Genomic DNA, 18,797 nt, shown 5'->3' on the forward strand with positions numbered 1-18,797 from the left:
AAAAACACAGATTCAGTATTCCTCAAAATGAATAAAAATAATGCAACTCAGAATATGACGCAAACCTGCAATAATTAAATGTTAAACAACACAAATATCCTTTATGTATTTAATCCCATTCTATTAACCAATGTCTTTGCTTCTGACCTTCGATGATCCAGTTCAACCATACTAATAAGCAAAAATTACTCTAGACAAACATTTGTGTCCTTTTTTTTATTGCTGAAGTGTGTTGAAATGTCTTCTTCTGCATTCTACTGTACGGAGGTAAATTTACTTTCCCTTCAACCTGAGGCTTATTCATTTCACTTTTGGTGTGAAAAGGCTTTTATATTTGCCAAAAATATAACTTTTTTATTTTAAAAACAAACAAGCAAGCCCTGTTCAGATTTTAAAAGTAACGCAAAAGTAACGTAACGCATTTCTTTCCATAAAAAGTAACTAAGTAACGTAATTAGTTACTTTTTTATGGAGTAACGCAAAATTGTAACGCATTACTTTTAATAGTAACTTTCCCCAACACTGGTTTTCGGCCCTTTGTATTAAACTATGTATACATACACTATGCTGTTTTGTTTATAGTTGTTTAAGCAACTTAATAATAATTGGTTTATAAACATTATTTTAAACATTATGCACTTTTTTTCACGGATAGTCATGTTATCTTATGCTCGATGCGCCCTCTTGTGGCCTCAGGAGAGAAGCCAAAAGCTTGTATTCACCCTAACGGAAATTATGCATTTTAAATTCGAATATAATTCGAATTTTTATAATATTTAAGCACAAAATTCGAATTTAGTTTTTCAGCCATTTTGACAGCCCTGCCCTACTACAAGCAATTTATTATTTTTTTTAATTTATTTAAATTATTATTATTATTTTTATTTTTTTTTTTTTTTAAAGCTACTACACATGAAAATATGCTGGTCAATTAATAAATGTATAGAATTTAGTTGCCCACCATGGTGTTTATGTGTAACTGTCTCTTTAAAAGGCCGTCATTGGCGCTGTGTTCAGCCACGTATCGCCACGTCTCTGCGCATGTGCGTCCGAGTCACTTCCGGGCTGGGTGCTGTTGTGTTGAGAGATCAACATCAGGCAGCTGCTATTTTTAATGACATTTACTGTCTGCCTGTCCTGGACATTCTCTTTACTTTAACAGACGTTGAATCTGTCTCAACATCGACGTTTAAAATACTAGCCAAAGCGGAGACTTAGCAGGATGAATTACATCTGGGAAGTAGTGGGAAGGCATCCAACAGGCCAACAGCCGACTGGAGCAGAAACAGTGAGTTTATTTACAGCATAAACAAATAAACGTGTGAACAAATAAAAATTTGTGCAGTTTATAAACAACTGAAAGCACCTGCTTATCGAGTCAATGACAAACATTACATAAGGCTAAACAGATCAGCAATTGTGTGTGTAAATACGAAAGCTTATGAATCAGGATTTCAAAATGACTCTTTCAAATCAGGCAGTGTTTATGTCTATGCTACCTTGATGTAAAGTAAGTTTGAATGACATATGTTCAGTTAGACTGTATGTTTGCTGTTTGGTGTGTTAATAGTTGTATGTGGTAGTTTTTTTTAGGTATGGATAATTTGACTTCACTTTATCCCATGCAATGACAAGGTATTCACAAACGTGTTGACAAAAAAGATTGTGTCTGTCTGTTCATTGTCAGATCCAAAAATTGTGTGACCGAGTGGCTTCATCCACCCTGTTGGAGGACCGAAGAGATGCTGTCCGTGCCCTCAAATCTCTTTCCAAGGTGACCAGCAATTAATGCTTTTCATGTTGATGTTAGTAATTGAGGTAATATGGGTGTTGTACTTGTACACTGCCATTTAAAAGTTTTAGTAAGGTAGTAAATTAAATACTTTGAAACAGAAAGGTTGCATTAAGGATTGTCCAATAAATGCTGTCATTTTGAACTTTGTATTCATCAAAGACCCCTGATAAAATGTATCATGGTTTCAACAAAAATATTAGGCAGCACATCTGTTTTCAACATTGATAATTAGAAGAAATGTTTATTGAGCAGCAAATCAGCATATTAAAATGAAATCTGAAGGATCATGTTGCACAAGACTGGGGTAATGGCTGCTGAAAAATTGTCATCACAGGAATTCATTGCATTTTAAGATAAACTGAAATGGAAAATGGCCATTTTAAATTGTAATAACGTTTTGATTTAATTATGCATTTAATCAATTAGAGGTCGGGACCAGTGTTGGGTGTAGCTTGTTACTAAGTAATTAGTTGCTGTAATTGAATTACGTTTCCCTTGAAAAAGTAAAGTAAGGGGTTACTCTTGTTTTTTCTGTAATTTAATTACAGATATTTCTTATGTAATTGAACTTAATACTGTTTATAAGCGGTAGAACATTTATATACAATACAATAGTGGATTTAACATCAAAATTTAAAGTCTAACCTTAAAATGCATGCTTTTATGTACCCTCTGAGTTAATAAGAATATTGGTAACACTTTAGTGTCCAATTCTCACTATTAACTAGTTGGTTATGGTTATTAGCATGAATATTACTGCGATATTGGCTGTTTATTATCATTTAAAAAGCACACATTAATGTCTTATTCTGTAAGACCTTATTCTATATTCGTAATCCTAGCCAATTCTTAAACTTAACAACTACTTTACTAAGTATAAATAAGCAGTCATTAGGAGTATATATTGAAGCAAAAAAATCAGTTAATAGTGAGAATTAGACCCTAACCTATAGTGAATAATTTATGTAATCTATTATTTAATTGAAAGAATTAAAAGAGGCGTTTCATGTCTATCCTTGTATCATTAACTTGTTCAGGTTGATATAGGATTTAGAAAGTAATAAGTAATTAAATACTTTTTGGAGAGAGTAATTTGTACAGTAATCTAATTACACTGTTGAAGATGTAATTAGTTACTAGTAACTAATTACTTTTTTAGAGTAACTTACCCAACACTGGTCGGGACCATAGTTAACTGTTTTATAAGTCTATATACACTGGGCACTGCTCAAAATGCATTGGTGATATTACAGTAAATGGAATAACAAAGTTGAAGGAAGGACTACAGTACATGCTGCCTAAATCTCACAGAATGATTTATATTTCACAAGCATGCCTTAAAGGCAATGTGAGATTTTTATTTATTTATTTATTTTGCCGTAAAATGCTTCCTCCTACACCTCCTAAAGCACTTTTGTCTCAGAAAAGAAATTTCTGTATTGACAGAAATATGTACATAAGAACATGTGTCAAATGGATGTATTGATTACAGAAATACCGTATGGAGGTTGGCACAATGGCTATGGACCATTTGGTTCGTATACTGCAGACTGACCGGTATGTTTCAAACTTTGGTCAAAAATAAAACATTCTTTGTAAAGACATTTGCCTCATAGTATGACTTGTCTTTGGTGATTATTTGAAACAGGGCAGACACAGAAATCCTAGGTTACGCTTTGGACACTTTGTACAACATTGTTTGCAGTGACGAAGAGGAGGAACCAGGTATGTTATATTCTTTATTTTGTCTGGTTCAGATATTGTCATGTTGGGATTTTAATTGATTTGTTTCAATGTCCATAAAGCATCTTGGGCTAATACAAGTCTTATTCTCTGATTCCAAATGAATTGTTTTCCTTTCAATTGTTCTTACAGTCCATAAACCTTGTTTCAGTCTGTTACTAGTCTCGCTCTTGCAGTTTATGTTTGATGAGCAGGGAAATATTGTATATCTGATCGTCCTCCTTTTTCTTTCCATGTTTAATCCACCAGATGATTCTGAAGGTAAAGCACTTTTTTGTGCATGATGCTGTCTAACCACTAGCCCACCCATGCTTTGAAATCCCTGTAGAATACCTCCACTATGCATTTGATACTCGGGGAATTTCACAGTTTCCCAATTCCATAAAACAGCAACATTTAGGCATTTTACATATAACAGTGTAATGGTTTCTGGTTCTAACAGACGTTCCGTTCAATTGAAAACATTCCCAAGTGCTAAAATGTTGTTTAGATGCCTAAATGAAAAGATGTGTAAATGAATGGCAACTCAAATCTAATTTACAACACTTCCAGATGTTTTTAAACCGGTCATATGCAGATTTTGTATTTTTAATAGTAGTTTCTGCTGCTGGTTGGGAGATTAGAAAATGATCCAAAACCTAAAATTTCTTTTGATCAATATATTCATTTAGCTACTTAAGAATTGGTAGCAGACATTTGTCCCTTATGTTCAATCAAAGATTGAGCTACTGCACTGATTACATGGTTTAGTTGTTAGTGGACTTACAATTTAATGATAATTAAATTGTAAGAATAAAATGAATAACATTGTCCACTAATAAACAATTATAATTTAACAATAATTAGCAATCATTTAATAATAATTGGATTTAGTCTGGTTTCATCTAAATATAGGGAACCGTATATTTAGCAATTTGTTATGTTGTTTACTTTTAATAAAGACCACGAAATCTAATTTCTATTGGAAACAGGAAAGAAAACGGACTCAAATCTAATTTACAACACTTCCAGATGTTTTTAAACCGGTCATATGCAGATTTTGTATTTTTAATAGTAGTTTCTGCTGCTGGTTGGGAGATTAGAAAATGATCCAAAACCTAAAATTTCTTTTGATCAATATATTCATTTAGCTACTTAAGAATTGGTAGCAGACATTTGTCCCTTATGTTCAATCAAAGATTGAGCTACTGCACTGATTACATGGTTTAGTTGTTAGTGGACTTACAATTTAATGATAATTAAATTGTAAGAATAAAATAAATAACATTGTCCACTAATAAACAATTATAATTTAACAATAATTAGCAATCATTTAATAATAATTGGATTTAGTCTGGTTTCATCTAAATATAGGGAACCGTATATTTAGGAATTTGTTATGTTGTTTACTTTTAATAAAGACCACAAAATCTAATTTCTATTGGAAACAGGAAAGAAAACGACACTTCCCAAGCTATGTCCTTGTCCTTGCTTTGTCCTAATGTCAATAGCATTTAGTGTTATACATTTTTCTCTGTGTGGAAGAGGTTAAGCTTTAACTGGTGTGTGGTTTTATTTATTTTTTCCAGTTTACTAACCTGTGGGTTGATGTGCGGCTGGACCTGAAAAATAAGCTTTTTAAAAGCTATTTGAGCATAAGAAGCAACATTCATGGGGTTCATTTCAGATTTTGTTGCTGATTTGAAATATGTAATTTAATCGTCTGCTTTTGTTTGAAAACACTGAGAATTACATGCAAAGTTCTTGTGATAAAACACAATTTATTTTTTGAAAGAAATTTTCAAATAATAAATGTGCAGTGAATTTTTTTATCACATTTCATATACAGTGTATATAAAATACATTACCGTTCCAACGTTTGTCAGTATTTTCTATTTGAATTTTTTTGTCAGTAAACATATTTATAATATTACAAAATTTCTGCTTCAAATAAAATCTATTCATCATAGAATCCTGGTAAAAAAGAACAACCATTGTTTTCACAAATACATTGTGAAGCCTAACATGGATAATAGTAAGAAATGTTTCTTGAGCACTAAATCAGGATATTAAAAAGATTTCTGAAGAATCATGCGAGTCATGAAAAATAGAAAACAGTTCTTTTAAACTAATAATATTTCAGTTTTACTGTTTTTATTGTAATTTTGTTTAAATAAATACAGCCTTGATGAGCATAAAAAATATGAATATTTAAAAAAATATTTATGTTTGAATTGGAGTGTGTGTGTATGTGTGTATATATATATATATATATATATATTATTTTACACATTTATTTAGCCAACTTAATGTGCTTTATAAACCAGCTGAGATATCAACAAAATGAAGTGCTGCCGACTATGCTGTTTATGACAGACAAAACAATGTAATCCAATAGACTACCACAATTAAGAATGATAGCCCACATATTCTCATTAAAAAATCAAACTGGACTTGGCTGTAAATAGAAAACACAAGAAACAAAACAAAAAGCAGGGCACCACATAGGGTGCATTAATGCAGTGGCAAGTCAGGATTCAGAAGCCAATGGTGCAGGTGCTGTTCACATAAGTTTCACATGTTCACGTTGGCACCCTGAAAATTAGTACTTAAAGAGATAATTCACCCAAAAATAATAATTTTATCTTCATTTACTCACTCGCACTGACTCTATTTCTGAATACGCTGGTCTCCGCTGACTTTAATTTTTGGGGGAACTAACCATTTAAAAAAAACATCTCCTGATACCTAAAGAAGTTTTAAAACCAAAGCATTAGTGGTCATTTGAAATGATTTTGGATTTGCTAGGTATTGCACTGCTTGCTTGCAATGTAACAACCAATATATACTTAAAGCGAACAATGTGACAACTCCAGCACCCTTTTGTTCAGTTAATCCTTGAGTAAGTGCCACTCCCAAAAATCTAAGCAGCCACAAAAGCTGTTTATATGTGGCTTGAGGTGACTATAGGTTTAGTGGTTAAAGACTAATATCGAAGACTATAGAAATACAAAGACGGTTCACTCCTATACTTATGAATGGGAGAAAGTGCAACGCACAATGTGGCAGAATAGTCCCGCCTTCTAAATGAAAGAGCCTATCGTTGATTGGTAAAGTCATTGCGTCACTGCAGCGGGCGGTAAAAGCTCCGGTTCCCATAGAAACCTGCGGCTGGACCTGAAAAATAAGCTTTTTAAAAGCTATTTGAGCATAAGAAGCAACATTCATGGGGTTCATTTCAGATTTTGTTGCTGATTTGAAATATGTAATTTAATCTCGAGTTCAGTGAGCTGTTTTTTAGATTTCAGGATTCCCCCATTCGTTTAGATAGGACTTGGTCTTGTTTGAGCTGCCCGGAGGTGTTGCAAATATGGTGGCCGCGTGGACCTTGAAAGGGACTTTGCTAATATGCAGCAAAATAAATACTTTTATTAAAGGAGACATATTATGCCCCTTTTTACAGTATGTAATATAAGTCTCTGGTGTCCCCAGAATGTGTCTGTGAAGTTTCAGATCAAAATACTCCACAGATCACTTATTATATCATTTTGTAAATGCCTATTTTGAGTGGAAGCAGAAACACGCTGTTTTTTGGGCCTGTCTCTTTAAATGCAAATGAGCTGCTGCTCCCCGCCCCATTTTCCAGAATAGAGCTGTATCTTTACAGCTCGGACCTGCTAAAAACATCTGTTTTGGTTCTGATTATCATGTTTATTTGACTGAAATCATGCGTTTTAAACCATATTAGTTTAAACTTCTGATATATGGTTTTCTGAGTGCACACATCCGAAGCACACGGACAGAAAGCGGCTGTCACAGCATGTGAGTACTAAACTAAGTTCTCATTCACACACAAGTTTACGTTAAAAACACACGAGTTACAAAAAACAGTCGGATATGTCTGTGAAGGTAAACAGCTGGGAACTAAATTGCATGTTTATTTTAGGACTGTGTGGCAGCAGCAATATACAGTAAATTAATCAATAAATCCACTGCTCTCTTGTCTCCTCTGAGGCTGGGACTGTAAATAGTGTTCTGTGCAGCCAAAGACAGAACAGTTAGCATGGTGTGCTCAAACTGTCGCCATGGCATTAGAACTGGTACAACGTTGTCGCTTGCGAAATCAAATGATGGCACCGTGGGTGTAAATTTACAGATTAAGGGGAGGTAATATTATAATGAGATCCCTTTGCCACGTCACCAAGGGAGCGAAATCAGACGTGCTCGTTTTCTCAGACGCTTGCAGAAAAAGGCTTAACAAAACTCTTTCACGTTTCCTTGGTTGGTAGATGCACCGGAGACCTGATTATAGCACTTAAAACCTGGAAAAGTCCGATTTTCATGAAATGTCATCTTTAAGCAAGGATGTATAAAATTGACAGTAAAGACTTATACATTGTTACAAAATAACAATGAAAACTGTTCTTTTAAAACTTTCTCTTCTTCAAAGAATCCTGAAAACAACAAATCAACATATTAAAATGGTTTCTGAAAGATTGTGTGACACTGAAGACTGGAGTAATGACTGTTGAAAATTCAGCTTTGTCATCACAGGAAAAAATTACATTTTAAAGGGGTCCTATTATGCTCTTTTACAAAGTCTTGATTTTGTTTTGAGGGTGTACTAAAACAGGCTCTCATACTAGGTTGTTCGAAAAACACATTATTTTTCTCATATTTTACATTATTACAACACCTCTCTCCCCAGTCTGGCATGAACGGCTCGAATAGTTCCTGTATCAAATGAAGGAACGCCTTCTGAAATACGAAATGTGCTGTGATTGGTTAGCTGGGCCAGTGTGTGTTGTGATTGGCAGCACTCGGTGGTCGGGAAATGTCATGCCCCTAACCATAGCCGCTTGATAGCTTTCAAATCAATTTGAGCACAATTTAAACCCGGATGATTGTAACCACTCTAAGTTCGTCTGCCTTGGGAAAGCTAGCGTGTCTCCGACATAGTAATAACACTCGTTGCCTTCTCTAGTGCAGCTCAACCAGGTCTCGTCCCATTCGTCGATCTTTGTGATATCACAAATCCCGGAAAATTTGTGTTGTAGTCCAAACGAGTCGTTCATTGTAGTTTTTGAAAAGTGATTTCTGTTAAATAAAATATCTCCTTTTGAAGTGGACTTTTGAGCTTTGTAACTTTGCAGATCTTTTATCTTTAATCTGGACCATTACAGATTAAAGTTGAAAAAGTGAAAAAGCATAATAGCACCCCTTTAAAATATTATAATGGAAAACAGTATTTTGTTTTGATAACATTTCATAATGTTACTGATTTATTGTTTTTGATCAAATGATTGCAGCCTTGGTGAACATTTTTCAAAAACATTTTAAAACAATGTATAGACCCACTGGGTCGGTTGGGATATTCATAACCCATTGCTTTGGCCACTTGAAAGTTGGAGGATAAATATTTCCAGACTTACGTGAACTCTATTTCTGTTCCTCACACCCCTGTTTTCATTTTTTTCATTTTACTCTCACATGTCAGTATCTGTGATGACTTTTGCTTCTTTATCATTATTTAAAGCTGTATGGATTCTTTTCTAGATATTTGGTTTCTAATGTTGTGTTTTCACACTCGATAGGAGTGTCCAGGTTAATGGATCTACTTGCTGACTCCAGAGAAGTTATCCGTAATGATGTAAGTGTTATTACTCTACATTAACATGAATGTTCATAGGCGAAGTGTTTTTTGAAGTTAAATGAAACCATTTTACTTTTTTCCCCATTAAGGGTCTCCTGCTGCTGCAGCAGTTAACCAAAGGCAACACTGCAATACAGAAAATTGTGGCTTTTGAAAATGCATTTGAGAGACTTCTTGAAATTATCACAGAGGAGGGTTCAAGTGACGGAGGTATACAGTTAACGGACACTTTTCAATTTTATAATAGAAAATGAGTTTCCATCCTGAATTGCCACAGATTGTTCATTAATCTTCACCTCACAGGTATTGTGGTGGAGGACTGTCTCTTATTGTTGCTCAACCTCCTGAAGAACAATAGCTCCAACCAGAATTTTTTTAAAGAAGGCTCCTATGTCCAAAAGATGAAGCCATGGTTTGAAGTGGGGGATGACAACTCTGGCTGGTCGGCACAGAAGGTCACCAACCTCCATCTAATGCTACAGGTCTGATATGAAGAATCCATTTAATATGTTGTTCCAATAAGATTTATTGTGGAATTAACATTTACTGTGAATTTAGTTTTTATGAAGATTACTTGAAAAGTTCAAGTTATCATAATAATAATAATGTTATTATTTATTAGTGTTTTTATTTTTATTATATTGATGATCCTGCAATATTACCCACCTTATTTTAATATAAGAGCTGGCATGGCTATTGGTCATTTGAATGTACGATTGATCCGGTGTCGTTTGCTTACATTTATTTGACTTGTATAAAAGCAGTCTGTTATGCTGCTTTATATTGCAACCTGTTAGCCTATTTGTCATCCTATTATTTTAATTCATTAGCTTAATCATAAATGCAATGTTTTTTAAACACAAAATAGCTAAACTGTTTACTGCACTTTGTTGTTCTTCTAGTTATCTACCTATACCAGCTAATGATTCTTTCATATTCCAAACAAAAAAAATCCAGGTTGCATAGGATCAACAGTCAGTGAGCATTGTTTTGTTATGTGAAGATGAGTTAAAATCTCTAGTTGTGTTTTCTCTCTGTAGCTGGTACGAGTGATGGTTTCTCCAGTGAACTCTCCAGGGGCCACAACCAGCTGTCAGAAAGCCATGTTCCAGTGTGGTCTCCTCCAGCAGCTCTGCACCATCCTCATGGCCACAGGTGTTCCTGCAGACATCCTCACAGAGGTCAGATTGCTGTCGGAACCTTATTTTCAAAGTTTACAGTGCTTTAGATTACTGCTGCGCTTCTATTGATATCAATAGGAATAGTGCACTGAAAATACAGAGAGTGAAACTCTCAAGCGCTTTGTCAGAGTGTAGTGTAGGCGAGCGAAAATATATCTGCGCTAAACTTTTTAGCCTCTAACTCAATCACTGGCAAGTGAAATCTAACAGTGGACATTATTTGGTCACCTACCACAATATTTAGTCACATGTAGAGAGTTTTGAACAGTACTTTCGATTTAAGTGCCCAAATCCATTCTGATGAATCCGTTTCAGTCTTAAAGGATTAATTCACATCCAGAATAAAAATTTCCTGATAATTTTGTCATCCAAGATGTTCGTGTCTTTCTTTCTTTCTTCAGTCACAAAGAAATTAAGTTTTTTGAGGAAAACATTCCTGGATTGTTGTCCATATGGTGGACTTAGTGGCAGCCAATGGGTTGAAGGTCCATATTGCAGTTTCAATGCAGCTTCAGCTCTACACATTCCCAGCAGAGGAATAAGGATCTCATCTAGCGAAATGATTGGTCATTTTCTAAAAGAAATAAAAATGTATGTACTTTTTAACCACAAATCCTCATCTTGGACTTAGTTTTTCATCTGTGCACTGCAGTTCTAAAAGGTAGGGTAGGGTGGAAAAACTCCATCTCATTTTCTCGTCCAACTTCAAAATCATCCGACATCATTGTTTACCTTTTTTTTGTAAAGGGTGTTTGACTTTGCATGTTCACTTGACGTTGTAAACACTGGGTCGGTACTTCCGCCTAGTTCACGTGTGACCTTTCCAACGTGATTACGTAATGCATGAGGTCGAGCTAGAAAATGACCGATTTTTAGAAAACGGCCAAACGTTTCACTAGATGAGATCCATGTTCCTCGGCTGGGATCGTGTAGATAGTGTAATTTGGGCCCTCAACCCGTTGGCTCCCATTGAAGTCCACTATATGGAGACAATCCTGGAATGTTTTCCTCAAAATCCTACATTTCTTTTCGACAAAAGACATGAGCATCTTGGATCACATGAGAGTTGTAACGATCTGATTTATCGGCCGAATTACATGGATTTAAAATGGGGTCAGATTAAACTGGGTAAAATAAGTGTTTTAAAAAGATGAGACAACAACAAACGTAGAATTAGTAAATAGTGCATTTACATAATGCACAAGGAACTTAAAACAACACAATAAAACTAGAATAACTTAGGCTGTTAAAAGCCGATTGTCCATTTGAATCGTACGCCCTCAAACAGTCCTTAAGAATCCTAGTGTGTTGAAGTCCCAAGGTAAAAGTGTCCACTGGTGTATATACAGTCCAAAGTAAGTGATAATCCAAGATGTGTGAAATTCTGGAATGGTAAATCCTGAAATAACTCTATATAATCCAGCGAGTGCAGTGGTTTGGTCAATGACCCTCATTGTTTGACATGCTGCTTTCTTTATACTGGTCTAGTTCCTTATTTCTGTCATGTGATTGATCACGTGAGAGGCAGACCCATTTACATTTAAAGACATACACACACATTAAAATGAATAAGAGGAATACAATGGCTTAGACCAGTGTTTCCCAACCTTTCTTTAGTCGCGGCACCCTTTGGAAATTTGAACAAATTTGCGGCACCCTACAAAATAAATTGTCACAATATTTGAATTTCTAACTTCGATATGATACTTTGAAAAGTATCATAAGGAAGAACTGCAGAATATACTATCATACAGATATTTTTAATATTATAAAAAAGAATTGTCCATCAATGGTGGCAATCAGTAGGCTAATTTCTAATGAAAAGAACAATTTATATGACAGATTTTAATGTAGGCTTTTATTCATATGTAAACATTGTGAGATAGTTAGTTATAATGGTAATTAAACAAAGTTTTGCTCTCTCAGATTTTACAGCTGGGTAATTTTGTTGCAGTAGCATGAGATAGCGTGATTTAAAACTTTGAATTGAATAAAAAATGACAAGTAGGCTAAGCAGTTAATAATAAAATAAGAACAAGTAAAGACATTACTAATGATAGCACAAATTAAAAAAATCACGATAGGCCTACAAATGAAATAAATTGCTTTTTTAGTTTTTCAGGTAGGTCTAACACACAGTAGGGCTATTAAGAGATTTTTTTTTTTTTTTTTTTTACCAATTATCCAAATAATGCTTAATCCTAGAAAGCTATTATTATCAGAGGACACGTGAGCATAACGGTAGCAGATCAATGAATGAGAGGGCAGCATTACCAGAGTTGCCCATTTACCACACCTTGTTACAACAGTAGGGCTATTGCAGACAGAAACAATACTGTACTACATAGATGTATCCTGTCAGCTCGATTTTTGAGTGGACTTTGCTGTTCCGATGAGCATGAACGGTATATGAGTGGAGCACTCACATGGGCCGTGAGCGACTGAGCGGAGCTCACATACGCATAGAGTGGGATAATACGCAGAGCGTCACACCACGTGAAAGTGAATCCTGAGCGGTGAACTAGTTTTCAGCAGCCGAAATTTCAGTGCATCTCTAATTATTGGCGACATCAAAAATGGATATTATATAATAGCTGCTTTTTTGAACATTTTGGCAATTTAAAAATATTAAAAAAGTTTTTTTTTTTACATGGCACCCCTGCTCTCGACAGACAGCACCCCGGTTAGGAAACACTGGCTTAGACAACATGTAAAACCATTAAAATATATAGAGATAAAACCATCTTTATATATATATATATATATATATATATTGAGCGGTATAAACATGTGTCCTTGTGTGACAGTGTCACAGAGTGAGTAAATTAACAGGAAATCTTTATTCTGGAAGTGAACTAACCCTTTAAGTGAAGATTAAAGTTAAAGTCTGTTCATTTTTGTCATTCAGTGTGCAGTATTGTATAAATGTGGGTGTGCGGACTCCAGTAATGTTTCACTTGTGTCATTACTATAGCAACCAGTGTACATGCATCAGATAGTGAAACCACTGTTCAAAGAAATGTATCCCTATTAAGCACTTACGAAGTAAGGGGTCATTCACACAATACACGTTTTTGCATTTAAAATTGAGAGGCACAAGTAGTGGAATGTAAAAAGAATGCATTGTCTCAGTGTAACTAATTTAAAAAATGCAGTGCTCACGTGCGAGATACTGAAAATGATGCGAGATGTTAGCAAAACTGTCAAAAACATTACCCCTAACTGTGCAGCATTCAGTTAAAAAAAAGTGCAGTATTGCGCCATGTACACAAAGCTACTGTTTTTTACTTCTTTTTAACTGTATCAAATATCACTACCAGTGATGTACCAACTGAAATGTTTAAAGTAATTTCTATTTGTCTTTCTTGTGCAGACCATCAATACTGTGTCAGAAGTCATACGTGGCTCTGAAGTGAATCAGGACTACTTTGCATCAGTTAACGCGCCATCCAATCCACCAAGGTCTGGTTTGTCCTTAGCACTGTTTATTGAAACAGTAACCAAAAAAGAAAGAGTTGGTAATATGAACATATTGGCTGTTTCCTCCAGGCCTGCGATTGTGGTTCTTCTAATGTCGATGGTGAATGAGAGACAGCCGTTTGTTCTCCGCTGTGCTGTACTTTACTGCTTCCAATGCTTCCTGTACAAGAACCATAAAGGACAGGGGGAGATTGTAGCCACACTGCTGCCCTCCACTATAGATGGTAAGGGTTGCCCTGACTAGTTCTGCCATTAAAGGGTTAGTTCACCCAAAAATAAAAATTAGCCCATAAATTACTCACCCTGAAGTCATCTTAGGTGTATATGACTTTCTTCTTTCAGACAAATCCAGTCGGAGTTATATAAAAATTATCTTTGATCTTTCAAGCTGTTTAATGCCACTCAGCGGGGGTTGCATGCATCAGTCCAAAAGAAGTTAAATAAAAAGCGCCCATCCATAAAAATTTGCCTTACATGGATCCGGGGGGTGAACAAAGGCCTCCTGTAACGAATCGATGCGTTTTTGTAAGAAAAATATCCATATTCAAAACGTAATAATCACTTTAATGTAGCTTGCACCAACAGTTAGCATTTGGCCAACAGTTAGCATTTTCCAAGATCTCCTACTGCACCTTTAACTTCTTTTGGACTGATGCATCCAACACCCGCTGAGTGGCATTAAACCGCTTGAAAGATCAAAGACAATTTTTAATATAACTCCGACTGGATTTGTCTGAAAGAAGAAAGTCATATACACCTAGGATGACTTGAGGGTGAGTAATTTATGGGCTAATTTAAATTTTTGGGTGAACTAACCCTTTAATTGATGCCTTGGTGTCGAGTATTCATGCATCACTTGACTTCATTTGGTTATGTTTTATACATGGGAACAGTAGGAGGACAATTTCTGTCCAAAAACTGTGTCCCATTGTAGCTGTTATTTTCTTTGTGAAATGATGCTATAATTTAACCAACTTAAATAACCATCCGAAAGATAACCACCAAAGTTATTTTGTTTGTTTTTTACGGTTTAAATTTTTGATCAAACTTTTACATTAAAAATAATTTTTTTCCCCTTGTCATTTGTGTATATTTTATGACCCCTGTCATGTCTCTCTGTCATCAGCTAACTCTATCTCAGCGGGACAGTTATTGTGTGGAGGTCTGTTCTCAGCAGACTCTCTGTCAAACTGGTGTGCCGCTGTGGCTCTAGCTCATGCGCTGCAGGATAACCTCACCCAGAAAGAACAGCTGCTACGGGTACAATTGGCCACCAGTCTCGGCAAGCCACCCGTTTCTCTTCTCCAGCAGTGCACCAACATCCTGTCCCAGGTACCCTCTCAACTTTAAAATGTGGCAGTGTGTGTTTTCATGGCTGTTTAGTCGACATTTTGGGTTTAAGGCTCTGAGCTTGTGGACTTTAGTCAAGGGTATTGAAACTTTTGGATTTTTTACCTCAGTAATTCTACCGTACTATCCACTTTTTTTTTCATACACTCACTGTTGAAAAGACCAGACTATGTTGTGTTTGTTCTCAGGCTTGGGGGGGGGGCATTTTCTGTGAAGGTCTTTTAAAAAGACCCCAATGGTAATTTAAATTAATTAAATAAAAAAAAGTTTACATGGATTCAGAGGAATAAAGAAAAACACTTCAAGAGAAAGAATAAATTTTTTTGGTAAAGGCACTAATTTGAACCGTAATATTTTTAAATATGCACCATTTGTCTTATTTGTATGCAGAATGTTGCAAACACACAAAAAAAATGCCTTCCTGTCTCATCACATTAATTTTAAAGAATTACATGAATCACATAAATGACAGCATGTATTTTCGATTCAAAGCTAAATTTGACAAAAAGGTTGAGCAGTTTTTATCACTGAATATTACTGTTTGTCGTGAACATTTCTTTTCGTAAATCAATTAAATAATAAATGTGACCCTAGATCACAAAACCAGTCATAGGTAGCACAGGTATATTTTTAGCAATAGCCAACAATACATTGTATGGGTCAAAATTATCGTTTTTTCCTTTATGCCAAAAATCATTAGGATATTAAGTAAAGATTAAAGGGTTAAAGTAGCCCCCAAAGTATATCAAAACTCACAATATGTCATTTTCCATACCTAAAATACATATTTTACAGTCACTGTGATGCAGATTGATCATAAACCCAACTACAAAGCTTCCTACCAGTGGCCATCCTTCACAAAACTTAACATCTACCACAGTTTTATCATAGGTAGAATGCAAAATGTTTCAAAACAAGCATTTCAGTCAATTGTAATTTATGCAATATTTCAAACCTGTAACCCATGGGAGAAAATCAACCCACCGCAACAGTTTAAAATCAGCCCAATTCCGTGCAAAAACTGCAGATTTGCCAACCCTGCATCCAACATGAGCTGCATCCAAAGTGATTTAAATACTCCGCATATTGATAGCGGCTCCCTGATGCGCAAAAATGGTATGCAATATTAGAATATTTGTGGGAGCAGGTAATGGTCAGAAATTCAGCGGGAGTGGGATTAAGAAAACAGTCTGGGGCAGGGCTCTAATACAAAACGCACACAATGAATGGCGACTGAAATCCCGGACATTTTGGGTGATTTAGCAATCCCGGCCAGATGCAATTTTTTAGGTCTAAAGAAAGGACATGTCTGATGAAAAGAGGACGTATGGTCACCCTCCCTTAATTTCTATGGTGGTTACGGCCCTGGCTAGACCAGCACCAAACCAGCATAAAAAGGCCTAGACCATCAAGTTCATACTGGTCTAAGCTGTTTTTTCAACAGGTGTGTGGGGCAAGTGTCTCAAATTTTGGAGACACTTTGAACTCGTATGGGAATGGTACCTTGTGGTTGTCACTAAATTTCAAAATGAAATGTGCTGTGGTTTTTGCAGGGTGATAAGCTCGACCGGAGGGTGAGTATTTCAGCGTGGACAGTTTAATGTGATGGTGTGGCTTGGCCTCATTTTCCACATTGGGGGTTCATTAGGTGTTTTGTGTTCTTTCTGTTTGCTGTTTCTGCCATGTTTGTTGTGTCTCCTTACTGACCCTGGCAGCCCTGGCTTTGACCATTTGATTTTCAACTGCTGACCGCATGCTCTGGTCTTTCGGGCTTGTTCTGGAAGATACAGATGTTTCGGACTAGGGATATGCCGGTATCAAATATCATGTTGCGATTAATTGCTAATCCTTTTATCACGGTATACGGTATTATCACGGTATTGAAATTTAGTTTCAAAAAAGTGTTGTCATAATACAGTATAACAGGTTTAATAACTTTTTTCTCATAACAAAAATAACTGAACATTTAAAAACAATAAAGCAATACACAAAAAATGTATAGTTAAACTTTTTACACAGATTAAAGTGCAAAAGAATTATAAAGACCAATAGGTATCACTTTACAATAAGATATCATTAGTTAACCTTAGTTAATGCATTAACATTCACAATGAGCAATAGCTACATTTGTTACAGAAGTTATTAATCTTTATTTAAAAAAATACAACTCTTAGTTCATGTTAACTCATTAAATAACACAGTTGCAACTTTTGATTTTAACAAAGTGTTATTAAATATTGGAATTACCCAAGATTAATGTATGTTTAGAAGATTTTTTTCATTGGCAGTTTATGTTAACTAATGAAGCCCTAATGTAAAGTGTGACCGAACAATAAAGAATCAAATCACTTTCAAACAATATTTAGGGCATGTTGTAGTCCAGAATAAAATGTAAAAAAATGTAAAAATAAATGGCCTATTAAGTTTAAATATTTGGCGCTGTGATGAACACCATAGCGAATACACAAATCTGAATGGCTATTTAAATCATTTAAATAGGTTTTATAATATAATAATTAGGGATGCACGATATATCGGCCACCATATCGGTATCGGCCCATAGAGCGTCTCACGCGCTCCGCCATGCGCTTCTCATCCGTGCTTGTTTACATCAGAGTGCACACGTGTCTGTGACACAGCATACAGCGGCATTGTGCATTGTGACCAGTTGATGGGGAAACTTCCGTTTTATTGATCTATGGCGCATTCATTTTGATTCTTTACACGTGTAATGATGTCCAGTGACTTGTTTGCATTATTTATGCATAATTTTATTTATTTGTAAGACTTTTTTATGACTAAATTTGGTAATGGGAGAGTAAAATTATTTTTTAAACGTACACCGTTCAAACTAGGCTGCTTATGTTGAAGTGTTCGGGATGTGGTTTTTAATGATGAGACCTTTTTTGTAATCAGGCTCTCAAAAAGTATATAACAATTTGGATATAGATTTATCGGCCAACATATCGCTTATCGGCTTTCAAAAATAAAGAATAATCGGTTATCGGTATCGGCCAAAATTTTCATATCGGTGCATCCCTAATAATAATTAAAATTTGTTTCCGGGGTAACAGCTGCATTATGTTTAGCGCCTTCTGCTGTCAGAGTGAATGTGCGATTCCATCCAGAGCGTCTCACGCGCTCCGCCATGCGCTTCTCATCCGTGCTTGTTTACATCAGAGTGCACACGTGTCTGTGACACAGCATACAGCGGCATTGTGCATTGTGACCAGTTGATGGGGAAACTATTCTTAAAATGCATTCAAAATTCTGAATAATTTGTAATAAATAATTATTCTCTGTATTTTGAAGTGCCTACGATAACAATATCGTGCATGTTCATTATCGCGATGTATCGCATTACCAAATACCAGCACATACCGGCACATGTCTATTTCGGACTCAATCTGTGAAATCTGTACTGTTATTTACCCATTTTCAGGTGGCTGCAAGTCCAATGAGTTGATGACAGCAAATATTCATTCAAAACTAATTTTTCTGATTGCTTTCTCTGCTGCCCAGTACTTTCCTGTTTTGCTTTTGTGATATATATATATATATATATATATATATATATATATATATATATATATATATATATATATATACATATATA

The 18,797-nt window shown here is 35.3% G+C and overlaps 1 protein-coding gene across 1 annotated transcript in view; it reads left to right on the plus strand.

The window, feature by feature from the left end:
• The first annotated feature begins 1,020 nt into the window (after nucleotides 1–1,020).
• Nucleotides 1,021–18,797, plus strand: part of uso1 (USO1 vesicle transport factor) — a 27,267-nt gene continuing 9,490 nt past the window's right edge. Inside the window, exons 1-15 of the mRNA XM_016285401.1 lie at nucleotides 1,021–1,288; nucleotides 1,688–1,774; nucleotides 3,288–3,352; nucleotides 3,444–3,520; nucleotides 3,788–3,799; nucleotides 7,878–7,884; nucleotides 9,074–9,167; nucleotides 9,260–9,380; nucleotides 9,474–9,652; nucleotides 10,211–10,351; nucleotides 13,725–13,813; nucleotides 13,901–14,055; nucleotides 14,958–15,163; nucleotides 16,735–16,776; nucleotides 18,624–18,633. Coding sequence (XP_016140887.1) covers nucleotides 1,223–1,288; nucleotides 1,688–1,774; nucleotides 3,288–3,352; nucleotides 3,444–3,520; nucleotides 3,788–3,799; nucleotides 7,878–7,884; nucleotides 9,074–9,167; nucleotides 9,260–9,380; nucleotides 9,474–9,652; nucleotides 10,211–10,351; nucleotides 13,725–13,813; nucleotides 13,901–14,055; nucleotides 14,958–15,163; nucleotides 16,735–16,776; nucleotides 18,624–18,633 — 1,351 coding nt within the window. The 5' untranslated portion in view covers nucleotides 1,021–1,222. The remainder of the gene's footprint in view (nucleotides 1,289–1,687; nucleotides 1,775–3,287; nucleotides 3,353–3,443; nucleotides 3,521–3,787; nucleotides 3,800–7,877; nucleotides 7,885–9,073; nucleotides 9,168–9,259; nucleotides 9,381–9,473; nucleotides 9,653–10,210; nucleotides 10,352–13,724; nucleotides 13,814–13,900; nucleotides 14,056–14,957; nucleotides 15,164–16,734; nucleotides 16,777–18,623; nucleotides 18,634–18,797) is intronic.

This window comes from Sinocyclocheilus grahami, unplaced genomic scaffold (assembly GCF_001515645.1).
Source record: "Sinocyclocheilus grahami isolate Dianchi unplaced genomic scaffold, SAMN03320097.WGS_v1.1 scaffold196.1, whole genome shotgun sequence".
NCBI lineage: Eukaryota > Metazoa > Chordata > Actinopteri > Cypriniformes > Cyprinidae > Sinocyclocheilus > Sinocyclocheilus grahami.